Source organism: Parus major, chromosome 20 (assembly GCF_001522545.3).
Source record: "Parus major isolate Abel chromosome 20, Parus_major1.1, whole genome shotgun sequence".
Lineage (NCBI taxonomy): Eukaryota > Metazoa > Chordata > Aves > Passeriformes > Paridae > Parus > Parus major.
Window position 1 is genome coordinate 6,926,608 of NC_031788.1, and position 16,334 is coordinate 6,942,941.

The 16,334-nt window shown below is 57.2% G+C and overlaps 1 protein-coding gene across 1 annotated transcript; it reads right to left on the reverse strand.

Moving 5' to 3' along the window:
• Positions 1 to 3,359: 3,359 nt before the first annotated feature.
• TGM2 (transglutaminase 2) lies at positions 3,360 to 16,309 on the reverse strand. Its single transcript, XM_015647641.3, has 13 exons — positions 16,126 to 16,309; positions 13,636 to 13,815; positions 11,293 to 11,535; positions 10,087 to 10,205; positions 9,183 to 9,311; positions 8,558 to 8,738; positions 7,516 to 7,651; positions 7,305 to 7,408; positions 6,943 to 7,182; positions 6,519 to 6,791; positions 4,776 to 4,936; positions 4,419 to 4,555; positions 3,360 to 4,139 (listed from the first exon to the last, which is right to left on the reverse strand). Exons 1-13 carry the CDS (start codon positions 16,133 to 16,135, stop codon positions 3,983 to 3,985), a joined length of 2,070 nt encoding a protein of 689 aa, XP_015503127.1. The 5' UTR covers positions 16,136 to 16,309; the 3' UTR covers positions 3,360 to 3,982.
• Between the last annotated feature and the right edge of the window lie 25 nt (positions 16,310 to 16,334).

Consider the following 16,334-nt stretch of genomic DNA (forward strand, 5'->3'; position numbering starts at 1 on the left):
TGATGGTGATGAGGAGGGGCAGGGTGAGCCTTGGAGTGACAGAGGCATCCTGCGGGGGGAGGGTGGGTGGTTCTGCTGCTGCAGTTTTGACCCAGGCCATGCTGCTGTGGGCTTTGGTTTTTTTGAGCCAAGTTTTGATACATTCCCTGGTCAGTTCCAAACTTCATGTGTATTTATCTCTAGGATTAGTTGGAAAAAGTATAAGCTGTCCCTAATGCTCTGAAAAAAAATGACCTGGTAAAACACTTGGATGAAATTTCACAGCAGGCTTGGCGCCAGTCTGTTGGAGTGAGGCAGGGACACATATTTGCCACTGATTTTTGCTGGATTTTGTGATATGCCACGGGCATCCATTGCCTATTTCTCACCTCCTGGAAGGCAACAGTAGATAGAAAACCTGCTCTTTATTTTTATTTTCAGTAGTGGTTTCATGTAATGACATTTAGGAAGAAGTTTAATAAAGGCCAAGGCCCTCACAGTCTGCCATGTGTGCTGGAGCAGATGGAATCATGGTCATGCTGGTCATGTATAGGTTTTGAGGCAAAACCCAGGAACCCACAGGACCAGCCAGTGTGGGAGGGAGATATTTAAGGAAAATAAACTCTTTGAGTACAAAAATGTCCCCTGGGTGCAGAGCAGCCTGGGGGACTGGTGTTCTACAGCCCATCAAGACTGGATTCTGGACAAGGCTTGCAAATCCGTGTCCCAGTGTTTTCCCTTGGCACAAGGATGTGATGGGTTGCAGCTTTGCTGGTGAATGGTGGCCAAGCATTGCACTGCTGCTGACAGAGCAAATCCGTGTGACAATAGTAAATCATTCACAGATTTGGGGTCTTGTCCCCTCTTTCTGGGAAGAGGCAAATCTTGTTTCGTCTTTCTGGGAAAAGACAAGTCTTGTTCTGGGAAGGGACAAGCAGCAGTCAGCACATCCCTCTGCTGGCAGTGCCCAGCAGCCAGTCCTTACTCTGGTTTATGTGTCAGTGCAGTGTGAGGGGCAGGACATCCCTCACAGGGGATGGACAGGGGTGAGTGATCCCCTGGGAAGCTGCAGCAGGGATCAGGCAGGCACAGAGAGGCTGGTGGTATCCATGGAATGGCCATGCTGGAAGAAGGGTCTCTCCACAGTGTCTCCTGCACCTTCCATGGCTGTGGAAGAGGGGATGGTTTCCCATGAGGGTGCAGAGGGACCTCCTGCCATTGGAGGTTTATTGTCTCTTTTTCTGTTTGATGGTGCCTCAGTTGTCCCACTGGACCAAGGAGAGGTGGAGGTTGGTGGAGGAGGAGAGAAACCTTTGGAGAGGCCAGTAGCATTTGGAAATCCCAGAGTTTTGTTCTTGTGAAAGCTCTGATTTATTGGAGTTTATTCTAGTTTCGATCCATCAATGAAGGTAAGTTAAAGGTCATCAAGTCTAAAATGAGTTTACAATGGGTTCTTGGCAAGTCAGCATCTCCAGCGAGCCGAGGTATATCCAGAACCTTTCCTCCCTGAGTGCTCCTGCTTGGCTTTGGCACTAGCACTGCATTACAAACCCTCCCACGTGATGGATGCTGAAAATACTTCATTTATAATTTATTGCTTTCATGGTGAGAGTTCCAACGGGTCTGATATGAGTGATCTAGGATGGGCACAGGGAGATGGATACAGTGTGGTACCACATCGCTGATCCGGGATGGGCACAGGGAAGTCAACCTCAGCTCTGTGGATAATGGAGGAAAAACCAGCCCTGAGAGCCAGCCCCTGCCACTAAACTGTAACTGCAACGTTTGGAGTCTGTTCCCTTCTCATCGGAGCAGCCTTGCTCAGATGGATGGGAGTGACCTTCAGGAATAGCTGTTCTAATGTTTATTTTATCAGGACCCAGCTCCGAAGCAGTGGAGCTGCTGGTTATTTTTACCCAGGCCCTGAGCAGCTGGAGGCCTGGCTCAGCAGAGCCCAGTTACAAACGCTCTAAAGAGGGGCCGTGCATCACTGCTGAGCTGAGGAATGTTCCTGACAGGGAAGGCAGCGCTGGTTCATGCTGTTAACTCCTTCAGGGTTCTTTGAGGCTCCATGTGCTCTTGGCACTGGTGTCTGGGGGGGTTGGTGCTGCCAGAGTTGGGGGCTGGTATGGCCCCCACCCCTTGCCCTGAATGCAGGTGAGAACCCCCATCCCTCTCCCTCCTGGAGCTCTTGCCCCATCCCTATGCCACAGTGTGGGTGCTCTGTCCCTTGGGAGAGCTGCTTGTGTAACTCCTTGTCCCCCTGTGCCAGGCCCCACCTCTGTCCCCACTCTGCCCCACCGGGGTCCCAGCCTCCAGCTGCCTTTTTGGGTTGTGTGGTTAAAGTTCCAAAGGATAAGGGGAGATGGACTGTGTGGATCTCCTCAGGGAGTTTGAAAGGCTTTATTGGCCAAACAATCTGCTGCTGCACGTGTTGTGTCCACTCAAGTTCCATGCTGGGAGCAGGAGCTGGGGCTGGAGCTGGAGCTGGGATGGGTCCTTGGCCTCCCATGGGGGAAGCAGAGCCAGGGTTTGGGGAGTTCTGGCCATGAACCCCAACCTGGCTTGGGGAAGCAGCAGCTGTGTCTGGAGCACTGGACATGGAGATTTTACCTCATCTTAAAGATAAACACAAAGGAAAGCTGGAGAACAGGCTGTCCTTGATGGGAAGCACTCCCAGCTGCCCATCCAGCCTGAGTCACGGCCAGCATGGGAGGCACCACAATGTCAGGGTGACTGGGACCAGCCAGTGTGAGTGAGATTCTCCTGTCCCACTGACTGGCCTGTGTGTCCCCTCTGCTGGGGCTGTGGGACCCTCAGTCAGACACCACCATCTCTCTAATGGTTTTTGTGGTGTTTGTTTATCGGAGCAGGGAGGCTCCCACACTGTTTGTGGGGAGCATGTGTGAGGGCCATTCTGGCATGGAAAGTGTTTATCTTTAGCAGAGCCTTGACCCTGGTTCCAGGTGTGAGACAAATCCCCACTCTCCTCCCACATCCCTGTGCAGGATCCAGTTGCCCTTCACGTGCCCCAGCCTGGGGGGACAGCTCTGCCCAGAGCCTGGGTGGCTTTGATTACTTTGATTGCTGTTCTCTCTCCAGCTCTCTGAGCACAGTATGGAACCATTCCTGATAGAGCAGAAATTACCTCAGAAGGTGTCTTGGGTGTAGAGCACCCTGAGAACACCAGACCAGGCTGATTTGGGGCAGAGGGGGTGGCCAGTATGAGGCCAGCGTGGCTGCAGTGCCAGCCATGGCAATGACTCCCCACCTGAGTGCTGGGCTGGGAGAACTCGCCCCCCCCACCCACATGGATGCTGGGCAAGGAGTTGCTGGGTCCTGCTGTGGGGAGAGGAAGGGCAAGAAGAGCCAGGTCGGGCTTTTAAAGTGAAAAATAAAGTTTTTATTCAGTGTTTGCATAGTTGATTTATATCAAGGTAAGGTCCCATCCCTCCCTGCAGTGTCTGCAGTGCCAGGATGGTTATCAAAGCTATGCCTGGCTGTACCCAAGCAGGTTATTTGCAGTATGTATTTATAGATTTGTTTTATAGGTATATGGTGCATAGACAGCTTTGTGCTCACAGTATAAAATCTCTCTCTATGGAGCTGCAGTCAGAGGATGGTGACAGCAGGGGCTGGAGGGGTCGTTCTGCTGCTGCCTCTATGGAAATGGGCTTTGTGGGCCGGGGCTGCCAGCACTGCACAGAGGAGGGGGCTGGCACGGGGGTCCTGGTGTGCCCAGTGCTGGGGACAGGCAGGACAGGGATGTTTCCACCCCACAGGGTGAGAGAACAGCAGTGAAGTGAGCGGCTGCCACAGCAGCCCCCAGACCTCACCAGCCCCTTTATCCTGTCTGTGCCCCTGAGGAGGAGTGTGGCATCAGTGCTGCCATGTCGGGGTCAGGCTGGGCTCTGGCTGTCACCCTTCTGGGACCACCTTGGGCTAAAGCGGGTGGGGGGCCAGCGAGGCAGGGTTTCTGCAGCTGGGGAGCCACGGTAGCTGCTCACATGGGCTGGGGTGCGATGATGACGTTGCGGTAGCCCTTGACCCCCGTCAGCTGGTCGCTCTCAAAGTCCACCATCAGCTTCTGTAGCCCTGACAGCCGCGGCATCAGGTCCATCCGGAATTTGGCCTCTGCCTGCGGCTCCACCGGCTCCTCACTGTGGGAGGGCAGGGAGTTATTGTGGCCCGTCACCCTCAGAGCCCCTGGTCACCCTCCCTTGTCACCATGGTGCCGCAGGACAGTGCTGGGACTTGGGCAAGCAAGGACCTCTGTAGGGTGGCAAGGTGTAGGGCAGGGATTACTCTGAGTCCACAGGGACCAGCATACCTGGCTCCTGCTGTGCCCCATGACTGCCCTCCCTGGGGGCTCCACACACAGAAATCCACCCCCACACCCCTCCCAACATCCCAGCCAGGTGAAGGGGAAAAGCTCTTACAGCTCCTTGAGCAACTGCCCCTCGGTGAGGCCGGTGCCCTCCACCACGAACACGCAGCCGTTCAGGGGCACTGAGAGGGGGTTCACCAGGCTGATCTCTGCCACCAGCTTCCGATTCTGCATTGGCTCTCCTAAAATCTGCAAGTAGGAGACATTGGACCCCAGGCACCACGGATCCTGGGAGCATGGTGCTCCCCCTGCCCTGAGGCGGAGGCAGAACCTTAGGGATGCAGGTTCCAGGGGATGCAGCCCTGCTCAGTGAAGCAGGACCTGCTGCCCAAGCCCCAGGGGTAACCCCAGATGATCACAGCAACTCATTCCCCTCAAACCTGCCTGGGATGGGACACTGGACCCTTACCCTGATCTTGATCGGTGGATTCTCAACATAAATGTCCCTGACAGCAACAATGATGTCACCAGTCTGGTGATCTTTCAGGAGAGCCACCACCTTGATGAGGTTGTCCTGGGTCAGTTTGTCCCTGTACTCTTCGTACAGGATGCTCAGGGGCACCCTCTTCTCTGGAAGGGGAAGCAGAGAGGGGTCAGCACCCATGGCATCTCCAGCCCAGAACCCACAGTCCTGCACTGACACCCAGCTGCTGCTGGCATGGTTTGGGCTCCCCAGGAGCTTCTCCAGGTGCAAGGACGGGGGATCTGGGGTTCCTGCAGGGCTGGTATTCCAATACTGAGTGCCAGAGGAGATGTTCAGGGTGTGGGGATGGGAAGGAGCCATGTCCTAGGGCAAGACTCCAGGGTCATGCCTGCAGCAGGAGTCTGGAGTGCCAGCCCCTGGCAGCCAATGCGGGCACTGGGAGGCAGCCTGGTCCCTGGCAGCTGCCCTCACTCAGCCCTCAGCGTTGTTTATCTGAAAGTCCTTCAGGGATGGGGCTGTCCAGGGGGAAGGACAGGGAAGGAGGCTGAAACCAAGCAGCTGCAGAACTGCCTGGAACAAGGAGCCCAGAGTGGCTGTGACCATGAGAAATGGAGCCTGACATTCATGAGGCAAGATTTGAAGTGCTGTAGCATCAGCTGAGACTGTGGAGAGAGGAACAAGCCTGGCTTCCCACACTGGCACAAAGTGCTGGGGTGCCCTAAAGAATGCAGACTGGGAAGTCCTGGGGTCTATATTCTGAGGCAGGAGCTGAGGGTAGAAGTTTCAGAAACCCATAGCTAATATGTCAGAAAAAATGGTGTTGGATTAACTTTTGCACAGGAATGTTAAGTACCCCAAAGGCCCCAGGGCTCCTCTAGCAGGGTGAGTTCATGTCCCCACTCTCCTATCTAGCCCTGCAAAAGGCTCCAGGTATCTGCTGGTGTTTCTACCAGCATGAGCAGAGGTACATCCCTCTCCCCTCCATGGTGGCAAGAGCCAGCACATTCCTCATTCCTGTAAAGCAGCTGAACACCTGGCAGAGCGCCGAGCGCTGCGTTTGCAAGAGGGCTGGTGAGAAGCAGGGCTTGGTGTAGAGTAAACATTTGGCTGTTCCAGGACAGCAGATGAGTGGCCTTTCCAAACACTGAAGGGTCTCTGCAAGCTCACGTAAACCCAAACTCGTGTTTAATGACCAGATGATGATGTTCACGTGTGACAAGGGCGAGGGAGGTTCGGGAGCCGTGCAGCCCACCCAAGGAGCCACTGAGAGCTTCAGTGTTGCTGGCCAGGAAACTCAGTGCTTCTCACTTTCTCCAGCCTGGGACCACGCACTCAGAGCTGAGCTGGGCCAGTTCCACTCTCCCTGGTGTGGGAAGATCCCACCAGAGAGCCCAGTCTGGCCCAAAGACCGAGGGAAAGCAGGAGGGATGCAGAGAAGTGCCACAGAGCGCCTGGGGCGCCTAGGGATGGCAACCTGGGTGTACCCAGCTCACTCCCTTTGCATAACAGCTGCAGCAGCAGTGGCTTGTCCAGCTCCAAATGCATTTCTAGCCTCTGCCTGAGCAATTTCCTCATCCTCTCACAAAGATTCTGATTGTCACAAACCCACAGTGGTATTTAAGTAAGAAGGATGCCCCAAAGTGGCATTGTCTATGGAGCAGCTGCACACAGGCTGGCTTGACCCCAGCCCTGGTGAAGCATCTCCTTCTCCATCAGTGGGTCTCTTACCTGCCCTGGGCTCGATGTCGATGTCAGCTGGGTCCGTGAGGCCGCACTGGGGCCCGAGGGTGCCGTTGTGGCTGGTGACACGGGCACACAGCGTCACCCTGCAGACACGCTCCTCGTCTGTGTTGTTGTTGATGACGGCAAAGACATCGAAGTCGCTGCCCTTGTTTGCACCCTCTGACACCTTGATCCTGAGGTGCAGCCCCTCATCATCCTCCCCGATGGACTTCTTCTGATGCTCTGCCTTCTCAAACACTGCCCGCTCCTCCTCAGACCCTGCGGTGCACAAAATTCCTGTGATTCCCTGGAGTAGGGGGAGGGCCTGGTCTGGGCTGTTCTGCCCTGAGCCCTGGAGCCCTCCTGCTGCAGTTGTTTCCCAGCAGCAACATCCATCCCTGGACATCTCTGCCCCTGAAATGCCCCATACCCTCCGGGTATTTGTAGTTGTGGGTGATGTCCTCCCGGCTGTCCCTGCCTACGCTCTTGGTGCTGATGTTCTTCCCCACATCTGAGGATCGGATGCTCTGCTTCTGCATCCCGTCGCCCTGCACCACCCAGTACACCACGTCGGCGTTCACCTCCGCGAAGATGAAGGGGATGTCGTACTTGAGCAGCATGTCGCCCTCTTTGATGGCTTTGACGGGGGCTGGCCCGCAGCAGTAAACTCCTGCACGGAGTAAAGCCACTGTCACCACTCCAGGGTTCAGCCACGAGGGGTGGCTGTGGTGGGGAGACCCAGCCGTGTCAGGGTGTGAGGTGGATGGAGCTTCCGTGTGGAGCACGTTGTACCTTCGCTCTTCTCCTGAGGCGTGGGGTCCAGCACCTGCCACCCATCATAGCCAGCTGCCAGGTCTGGGCGGGCCATCCACGACTCCACCCAGCAGTGGAAGTTCCTGCAAGGGAAACCAGCATGTAGAAGTCTGATCCTCCCCCAGCACCTGCCAGGCTCTGGGGAAGGGGCAGAAGCAGCCCAGGGCTGGGCAGGCCAGGTCCTGCTCACCAGATCTTGTCCCAGGAGTACCTCTCCTGCTCCCCCTTCTCGTTGATGTAGCGGTCGATGGTCAGGTTGGCGTTTGTGTCGTGGGCTGAGTTGTAATTGGTCACCACCCGGCTGGGGATTCCCAGGCACCTCATGACTGTGGGGAGCAGGGCAGGGTGAGATGGGGGCCCAGGTTTGCACTGCTCCCATCCCACAGAGCCCCAGGGCCGCACAGCTCCTGTCCCGTGGAGCTCCAGGTTTGAACAGCTCCTGCCCTTCCCTCTGCCTGTGAAAGGGGTGCCTGGGGACTGATCCCCAGGAGCAGCCACGGTGCACAGGCAAGCTGGGTGGCACCTGGCTCTGACAGCCTGACAGGTTTGATATCGCAGCACAAAAAGGCACAAAAAGCATCTGTGAGAGCTTTGGGGGTAGAGTGTGGGCAGCCGTGCTGAACCCCGGATTTCATCTCCCAGCTGTCTTTTACTGTGCAGGGAGCTCCCCAGGGAGCAGGGAGGTAGTTACAGTGCTTCAAAGGAAGGCTATAAACCTCTGCAAGTCGCTGAAAATCCACTTTAGTTTTCTGCTATTTCTCTCCTCTAAAAAGGGTCTCGTCTGTCTGTGACACATCAATGCTCTCACAGGCAGCGTTGTTCTTGGGGCGATGCTGCATGAGCATATGTGAGTGTTTCCCAGCAGCAGTAAGTCTGGAATTGTTCTCTTCTTTTTTCCCAGTCTGATTGCCCTGGTGGCCATGACATTATTTTAATCTTAGTGGATTCGTGACTTTATTGTAAACTTGGCCTTAAAGCCACTTCCCTCATCCCAGCCTGCCTCAGTTCCTCCCTCGCTGCCTGGCTGGGAAGGCAGTGCTGATTGAAAAACCAGAGCCCTTTTCTATCATTTTTTTCCATCTATTTCCTGACAAACTAGAGTAATAGAAAGCTAATTGCAAAGGAATCCTTGCAGGCTGATTGCAGCTCTTCCCTCTGAATGCAGCACTGGGAGTGGATGGAGGGTGGGGGCCAGGGTGGGAGGTGGGGAGACCAAAGGCATCTGCTCTCACCAGTGCAAGCCACAGCAGCAAAGACCCAGCACTGGCCATACTTGACTGGCTGGCACCCAAACTTCTTCCACCTCTTGAGAATATCCACACTCCCAATCCAGGCCATGGGGCTCATCCCGTCCTCGTAGCGGTCATCCCACCGCCCAAACAGCACCCCTCGGTCCTCATCATTACAGTTCACCTGTGGCAGGAGAAAAGGGAAGGATGGAGGGGCAGGAACAGGCTGGGGAGGGAGGGAAAGAGTCTTTGCCCCATTCACACGAGCTGTCACCCACATTAATATTCTGTATCCATACAAGAGCTCACTGGGATGCAGGTGGACATGGTGCTAATTAGGGATGAATTTTAGAAACACATCCTCCTGCCTGGGAATTTGGGAGTGATTATCCCAAAGCTGCTCCTGGAATGGTCTATGCCCATCCCTGCTATTTGTTTCCTCTAAAAAAGCTCTTGTACATACAGGAGCAGTAGCAGGGAAAGGATGGAGGAGAGAGAGCAAACACCCCAGAGAAGGACAATGGTGTAACGGGAGGGGGGGTGGCAGATGTTGCCTGCCACAGCTGTAGCTGGGGGGTGTTTGCACCCCAGGGAATGTGGGGTGCTGGGGACACCCTGCTGCACTCACCATGGCGCTCACCACCCTGCCAATGTACACGGGGTCATTGCGGCGGGAGCAATCCCGGTTCTGATCCCGCAGGTGTTTGGGGTTTATGTCCAGCATGTTGAGGCAGATGGCCAAGATGTCATCCTCGAACTGGCAGAGAGCAGGGAGAAAATGTTGTGTGAAGTCCCCACAGGGGCTCTGCCACCTCCGTCCTCCCTCTCTGGCTCGCTGTGATGTCCCTGCCAGCAGAACTGCTGGGTACAGGGGGTCACACCTCCTCAGGGTCCCCTCCCCAGCCAGCATCCGCTGAGTGACGTCCCCACTGTCCCCACTCAGCCTGTGAAGCCTGTGGGTGACCTCCTGCCTTCATACTGAGGCTGGGTCTGGTTTCCTGCCACCGCACAGGGGTCAGGGCATGGACCAGACCTCTGGGAAAATCTACTTCCCATCACGGCTGAGTCACAGCCCTTCCTTGAATTGAGGCGCGGATCCTGTGGAGGTCATGGGCACCCCCACTGCTGTGGGCCCCCAGCCCTTTGCTCAGGGAGCTCGGCTGAACCCTGTGCCCCGGGGGTGCAGCTCGGGTGTGAGCACTGCCTTATCGGCACCCCTGGCACAGTGCCCAGGAATGTGTTATCAGGCTCCTGGCACAGCAGGGCCACCCAGATTAGGGACACATGGCCATGGGGCCCCCAGAAGCCATGGAGGAACGCTCCCCTTGCTTTGCCGTGCTTTGAAGTCAGCACATTCCCCCTTGGAAACGAGATTCCGGTTTCTTTGACCCATGGCTGAACTCCAAGGTGCTGACAGCGTTGGGGTGCATGTTTGTGAGGGGCACACACACGGCACCAGTCCCTGTGTCGTGCAGCACCACAACTACATAGCCTGGGTCAGCCAGAGGTCCCAAGGGTTCTTGCCCACTCACCTGGCCAAAGTTCCAGGGGATGGAGAAGATGTAATCGCAGGTGCCCTGGTAGATAAGCCCGTGCTGGGACAGGACGTACTCGTGTCGCTCATTCTCGTCACGCAAGAAAACCGTGTCCTCTGTGGGGACAACAAGTGATGGGGACAGGGCTCTGCCCTGCACAACCAGCTTCCTCACCCCCTCCCTGTGGATGGATCCAGTGGGAAATGAGGCACCAGGGGCTGGGACTGCTCATGCCGTAAACAGCTGCTGGGGAATTTCAGCCCAGGTTGATTTAAACTGATGGGAAAATTTCAGCGGGTTTGCGGTTTGCTTTTCATTCTTTCTCATGTCTTTGTCTTTCCTCCCTTTCATTTAATGGAGATGGATCTCTTCTCAGGAGGGGAGACCTCCCTGGGGGTGCAGTGAGCAGTGGGAGTGGGTGTGCTGGCTCAGCACAGCCAAAGCCATTTCACTAACAGCAACTACTGCTGTCGAAATCAACATTTACTGGAAATGTTTGCAGAAGGAAACCCCACACGTCCACCCTCAGTGCTCAGCACAGCCATGGTTGAGCAGAGCTTCCTATGGCCTCTTATCTCTGCAGATCCAGCATGGGATGTTCGAGATCCCGGAAACCAGCCGGTCCAGGAGCAGGGGAGGACATGGAGAGATGAAAATTCCAGGGCTGTTGAACCTTACAGCACTGAATTGAACCTCCCCTCTGGGTCTGGCTGCCCGAATTTCACCAGGACAGTGATATCCATGTCACAGACTCCACAGTTGGGTGCCTGTGTGAGGATGGGTGAGAATGGGCCTGGTGGGGGCAATTAGGGACAACTGGAGGCAATTAGGGACATTTAGATGCTTTCCCCCTGTCCCCTGCCTGGCCAGGAGCTGGTGCCAGGGACTGCCCAGGGCTTCACACCAGCACCACAGTGGTGAGCTCCCACGGGCACAGCCTGGACAGCCCATTGGGTGTTTGGGGTGGTGGCAGAGGGGCTGTGTGTGTTGTAGGGCAGGGATGGTGCTCTTGGCCCTGACCTACTGCAGGGATTATGTGGAGATGGAAGCGAAGTGAGGCTTTCTGCTTAAACCTGTGTTCAGACCAGGGCTTGGGACACCTGGGATCTGCACTGGGATGAGACCTGTGGGGGAGGTCCTGGGGAGCATCTTGTGTTTGCCTGAGCCTTGGAATCCCTGGACTCAGAGAGGTGAAAGCCTCACCTGGGTGCCAGGGGTTGAAGAGCAGGACAAAGTCCCCGATTTGGTAGCTGGAGCCCTGGTAGTCAGTGCAGGTCTCCAGGGTCATGCTGTAGCGGCCAATGCGAGCGTTGGGTGGGGAGCAGAGTGAGACAGACAGGGACTCCCCATCCTGCTGCTGGATCACGGCGCTCCAGCACGATTCCTCTGGGCAGTCAGTCAGGACAAAGTGGGAGCTGGTTCCTGATGTCTCACTGGGGCAGGGCCCTGTAAAGAAGGGGTAGGTCAGTTCTCCCAGAGCTCCAGAGCCCCTGGGAGCCCCAGGCCATGGAGGCTGCACCAAGGGACCTGCTCCAAGCCCCCCTGCTCTGCGGCAGCTGCCCGGATCTTGGCTGTCACAGTCTGGGAACATTCACCATGTAGCTGTCAGGTACTGAGGGCACAAGGTAGCACAGCTGAGAGGAGCTCAGGCACGTCTCTCACTGTTTGGGAAGGGACAGGCTCGCCCTGTGGGGGACCAGCAGAGCACAGGGGTGCTTGCCTGGTGCTCATACAGGGCCAGGTCTCTGTTCTCAGATGCACCCGCTCTTACCTCTCCTCCGAGCTGCGCTGCTGAGTCCCTGCACCCACGGCACGGGGGCTGGCAGAGCCCGGCCATGAGCCCCAGACCCATCACCGGCTGCCCCAGTCCGTGTGTGCAGCCTCAGGCGTTTCTGCAAACACCCACCCCAGGGTTAGGGATGACCTCAGTGGCCAAAGCGCCGAGCCTGGGACAGTGTGATCCTTGCTGGCCCCTGCAAGCCGCAGCCACGGCCAAGCCACCTGCACCGAGCCAGCTCCAGAGCGGCTCCCGGAGCGGTGACGCCCAGCCCGGCCCCGCGGCTCCCTGGCCGTGCAGTGCCTGGCCGGCAGCCGAGGCAGTGGTGCCACTGCTGTCCCCTCTCCCCGCCGGAGCACAGCCCTCGCCCACAGGCCAGTCACCAAAAATACTCGTGAACTCATGGAAGTGACACAGTTTCTCCTCTCGGAGAGGCTGGGCTGAGTTCACTGTGTCCCTTGGGCAAGAGCCAGCCCGGAGATGCTGTAGGCTGGGCAGACACGAGAGCCTGCCTCCTCCTCCTCCTCCTCCACAGCCCACAACATCCCCCTGGACTCCGGCACCCGACCGGGGCTCTGACAACACGGCTACTGCAAAAACACAGCTCTATTTTCACTCTATTCTTCCTTCCCTCTTTCTTGTGGGAGGCGGCACGACCTCGGTGTCCCTCCACGCCAGGACGGAGGGACAGGTCTGGCAGTCCTTGCCTTGCCAGCTGCGGCCCCAGTGAGGAATGTGCTGGGGCCGCTGCTGCTGGGGTGGCACTGCCACGTGTTTCTGCGAGCACCAGAGCACCTTTGCCCTCTTTCTGCAACGCTGGGGCTGGGCTGCAGCTCAGAGGAGCCTCTGCCAGCCTGTGCCTTGGCCTGGGAGGCTGTGCCTGTGGCTACTTCCCCTGCAAAACCAGCCCGGGACTTTCCTGGCCAGAAAAGCCCGCGGGGCTGCTAGGGCACGGAGGGAGCTGCTGGTTTAGGGTGAAGCTGGGACGTGCTGGGTTTTGTTTTGTCATCAGAGCTTTTGGGATGGAAAAAGGAGATCTTTACTCTGCGAGGAAACTTGGGTGCAGTTTTACTTTGAATTCTGGCCGGGTTGACTCAGCATGGTGCTTCATCCCCAAAATAACTCCTGCCTGAGAAATAGTTTCCTCTCCCTTTGCTGTGAGCTGGCGGGGCCGAGCCCCTGCCCGGCGGCTGCTCCCAGCCCTGGTTGTGAGAGCAGCAGCCCAGCCCTGGCCCGGCTGAGGAGTTGTGCTGGGGGGGCTCTGTGGGAGCATTTCCTTTCTCCAGGGTTTGGGTTTCCTGAGCAAACCCCATTCCGGGGATGTCTGAGAGGCAGCAGGGCTGGTGTAAAGCCCATCAGAAGAAATGCTGTGATACCTCTGCCTGAAAATTTCACTGTGCTGGTGTTTCTCAGAGGGGCAGGAGGGTTGGGCAGGATCCTGGCCACAGCCAAGGTACTTGCTGGTGAGCTGGCAGCTCTGGCATGCCCTTAGTCTGGCTCAGCCCTGGGAGGAAGATGAGGGGGAGCAGATGATGATGCTGGTGACTTTTGGTTTTATTTCTTTATCACTTCTCTTCTGCTTTCATTGAGTTCCTACTGTTTTTTCTTGTGATATAAAAGCTGTGCAGAGCACCAGCCTCTGCTGGGTGCGGAACAAGGGCTGTGTGACATGGGGCAGGTGCCGTGGCACAGCCCCCCTGGGAGCACAGGGCAGAGGGTGGTGACACCTCCATAGCCCTCTCTCCAGACACAAAAGCAGCGACACTCACCTGTCTCCACGTTGAAGGAGAGTTTATCCACGCCCTCCTCGTAGCCGCGGCCTGAGAAGCGCAGGGTGATGGTGAAGGGCTGTCCCCGGCGCACCACCAGCTGCTCACAGCCCATGTCCGCCGTGCGGTGCTCCTGCCCATTGCGGCCACACTGCAGGTCCCACGTCTCCAGCACCAGATCTGCAAAGGCAGTGGCAGGTACAGCTCTGGGACCCCGAGGCTCGGGAAGGAGGAGTGGCTGTAACCCATCCTGAGCCCTGAGTTGGGACCTTGGTGAGGGGTCTGAGCCTCCCCCACCCACACTGCCCAGTGCTCCCAGATGTGCTGGGCAGAGCATCTCTCCAGGAGGGCACAGTGACTGTGCCAGACTCCAAGCATCCTTCCAGGAGCACTCTGAGGGCTCCCATTGTGTGCTGTGAGTGGCACAGCTTTGGCAGTCAAGCTCACAGCGAGTTTTTGCCCTCCTGATTCAGCTCTACGCTGTGCCGTGGAGCTGCCTCCGTGGTATCCCATGTGCTGCCAGAGCTGTGCCAGGCCTGTCTCACAGCACCTGGCACTGGAGCAAAGCCCAGAGCTCGGCTCTGCTCTCAGAGGACCTTTCACTGGGGCTGCTGTTGGTGTGCCCCCACCCCCAGCATGTGCTGCTGAGTGAACCCAGCAATGTCCAGGATGTTCCTGTGCCTCAGCCGGGCCTCCAGCAGCTTCACTGTGCTGTGGCTGCTGACAAATTGGTGAGAGCAAGCATAAATTTGGTGGCAAAGGGTGTCTGATGCCCCAGACATGCAGGCTGCTTTGCTCTGCTTGCAGCCCAGGCAGGGCTGTATGCCAGCAACCATGTCCCTGCCACCCTGGGCACTGTGCTGGAGTGATGAGACATCGTTCATCATCACTTGGGGCCACTGGTCCCTGACTTCTCTGCAGTGACGTATTAATCACCAGAATAAGCAAAAGCATTCTGAGCAGGAGAGCACACAGCAAGCTCAGTGCCAGTGAGGGACTGGGTAGATCCGCCCCATGCCATGGCCTTCCTTGGCCATGCTCTTCCCAGTACCAGCTCTGGTGGTCACCAAGCCCTCCTTGGACCAGTACCAAATGGAAACAGCAGCCCAGGAGCTCACTGTTCCCAGAGCTAAATGAAAACACTGCTCCTGGCTCTCTGGACAAGGTGACTCTGCAGTATGGGCTCAGTGTCACTGTCCCCACCACAATGTGAGAGCTGCTTGAACGGTCCATACCTAAGGGCAGTTCCCCACAGCCAGTCCATGGGAACTGAGAAGTGCAGACAGCACAGACAAGCCCTTTCCCTCCCTGCCTCCACTTCTGTGAGCAGCACAGCCCTGTGCTACGGAACACTGACTGTACAAGTGGAATCTCACAGCTGACATGGAGCCAAACTTGGCAACAATAGAAAGAGAGAGAACAGGATCCTGCTCAGAGAACAGGATCGGGGCTCCTCCTTGTTCCAGTCTCCCTGGGGTTCTCATCCTCAGCAAAGCACAGGTGTCTCTATCCAAACCAGTGGGTGCCAAGAGATGGGTGGGAAGGGGGCTGCGGTGCTGCAAGTGGTAGCAGTGTTAAGCTGTGCCAGGGGAAACTTAGGCTGGACATTAGGAAAAATTTCTTCACAGAAAGGGTGATTGGGCTTTAGAATGGGCTGCCCAGGGAGATGGTGGAGTCACTGTCCCTGGAGGTATTTAAAAAAAGATTGGATGCAGCACTTAGTGCCAGGCTCTAGTTGATAAGGTGGCCTTAGGTCATAGGTTGAACTTGATGCTCTCATAGGTCTTTTCCAGCCTAGTGAATTCTGTGACTCTCTGTGGCTCAGCTACGTGTCTGTGTGAGCGTGTGACCCGAGAGACCTGTGTTGGTATTGCTACAGCAGTGCTGGGAGCCAGGACAGCCTGCGGCACTGGCACAGCGGAGCAGTGATGCCGTCTCACCCAGAGGGCTGCGTGCCCGTGGGGATCACACAGACCCATTTCCTGGGACTTTGGGGGCAGCTGTGCGGGAGGTGGGGGGTGTCTCCACCCTGAAGAGCCAAGCACGCAGCATTCCCGAAGCCCAGAAGCTCTTTTTCTGCCTCAGCCTCCTGAAGTCCCCTCACCCTGTCAGGACGTGGGCACAGGCTCCCGACCCAGCTGTCCACCCTCCTCTACCGGGAAAGCTTTAAATAGCACCAAACTTCATTCTACGGTACTGGCGACACCCGGGCCCGAGCAGAGTCGGGAGGGAGGGAGGGAGGGAGGGAAGAGCCTCCAGACTTTCCCAGACCGGCGTGTTCCCCGCACGGAGCCTGCTAGGCTGTTACCGCCGTCCCGCGTTATTCCTTCCCTCTCCCATCGCCCTTGATTTCGGCTGGGGGTCAGGGGCCGGCTGCAGCCCTGGCGAGCAGAGAGCGGTGCGGGGACACCGGGGCGGGGCTGCGGCCGCTCGGGGCTTCCCACGGCCGGACCGAGCCCGGCACCTGCGGGCTTCTCTCCGCACTCCTACCTTCGGCCATGGTGCCGCGCTGGGCGCTGCGGGTGCGCGTCCCGGTACCGGTACCTGTCCCGCTCCCGCTGCTGCCGCCGGTGCGCGTCCCGGTACCTGTCCCGCTCCCGCTGGCGGTGCCGATATCGCTCCTTGTCGCGGTCCGGATGCCGGGGGAGCTGCCCCTCACCACCCGCTGTCCGGCCCCACCGCCCGTCCCATTTATCCCG

What these genes read in the sequence shown, in the direction of transcription:
- TGM2 (XM_015647641.3), bottom strand. An exon ending in TGCTGCTGTGGCTTGCACTG is followed by an intron (nt 7,652 to 8,557) that starts GTGAGAGCAGAT and finishes TGCTCCCCACAG; the next exon opens with TCATGAGGTGCCTGGGAATC. An exon ending in GCCTCAGGAGAAGAGCGAAG is followed by an intron (nt 7,183 to 7,304) that starts GTACAACGTGCT and finishes TACTCCGTGCAG; the next exon opens with GAGTTTACTGCTGCGGGCCA.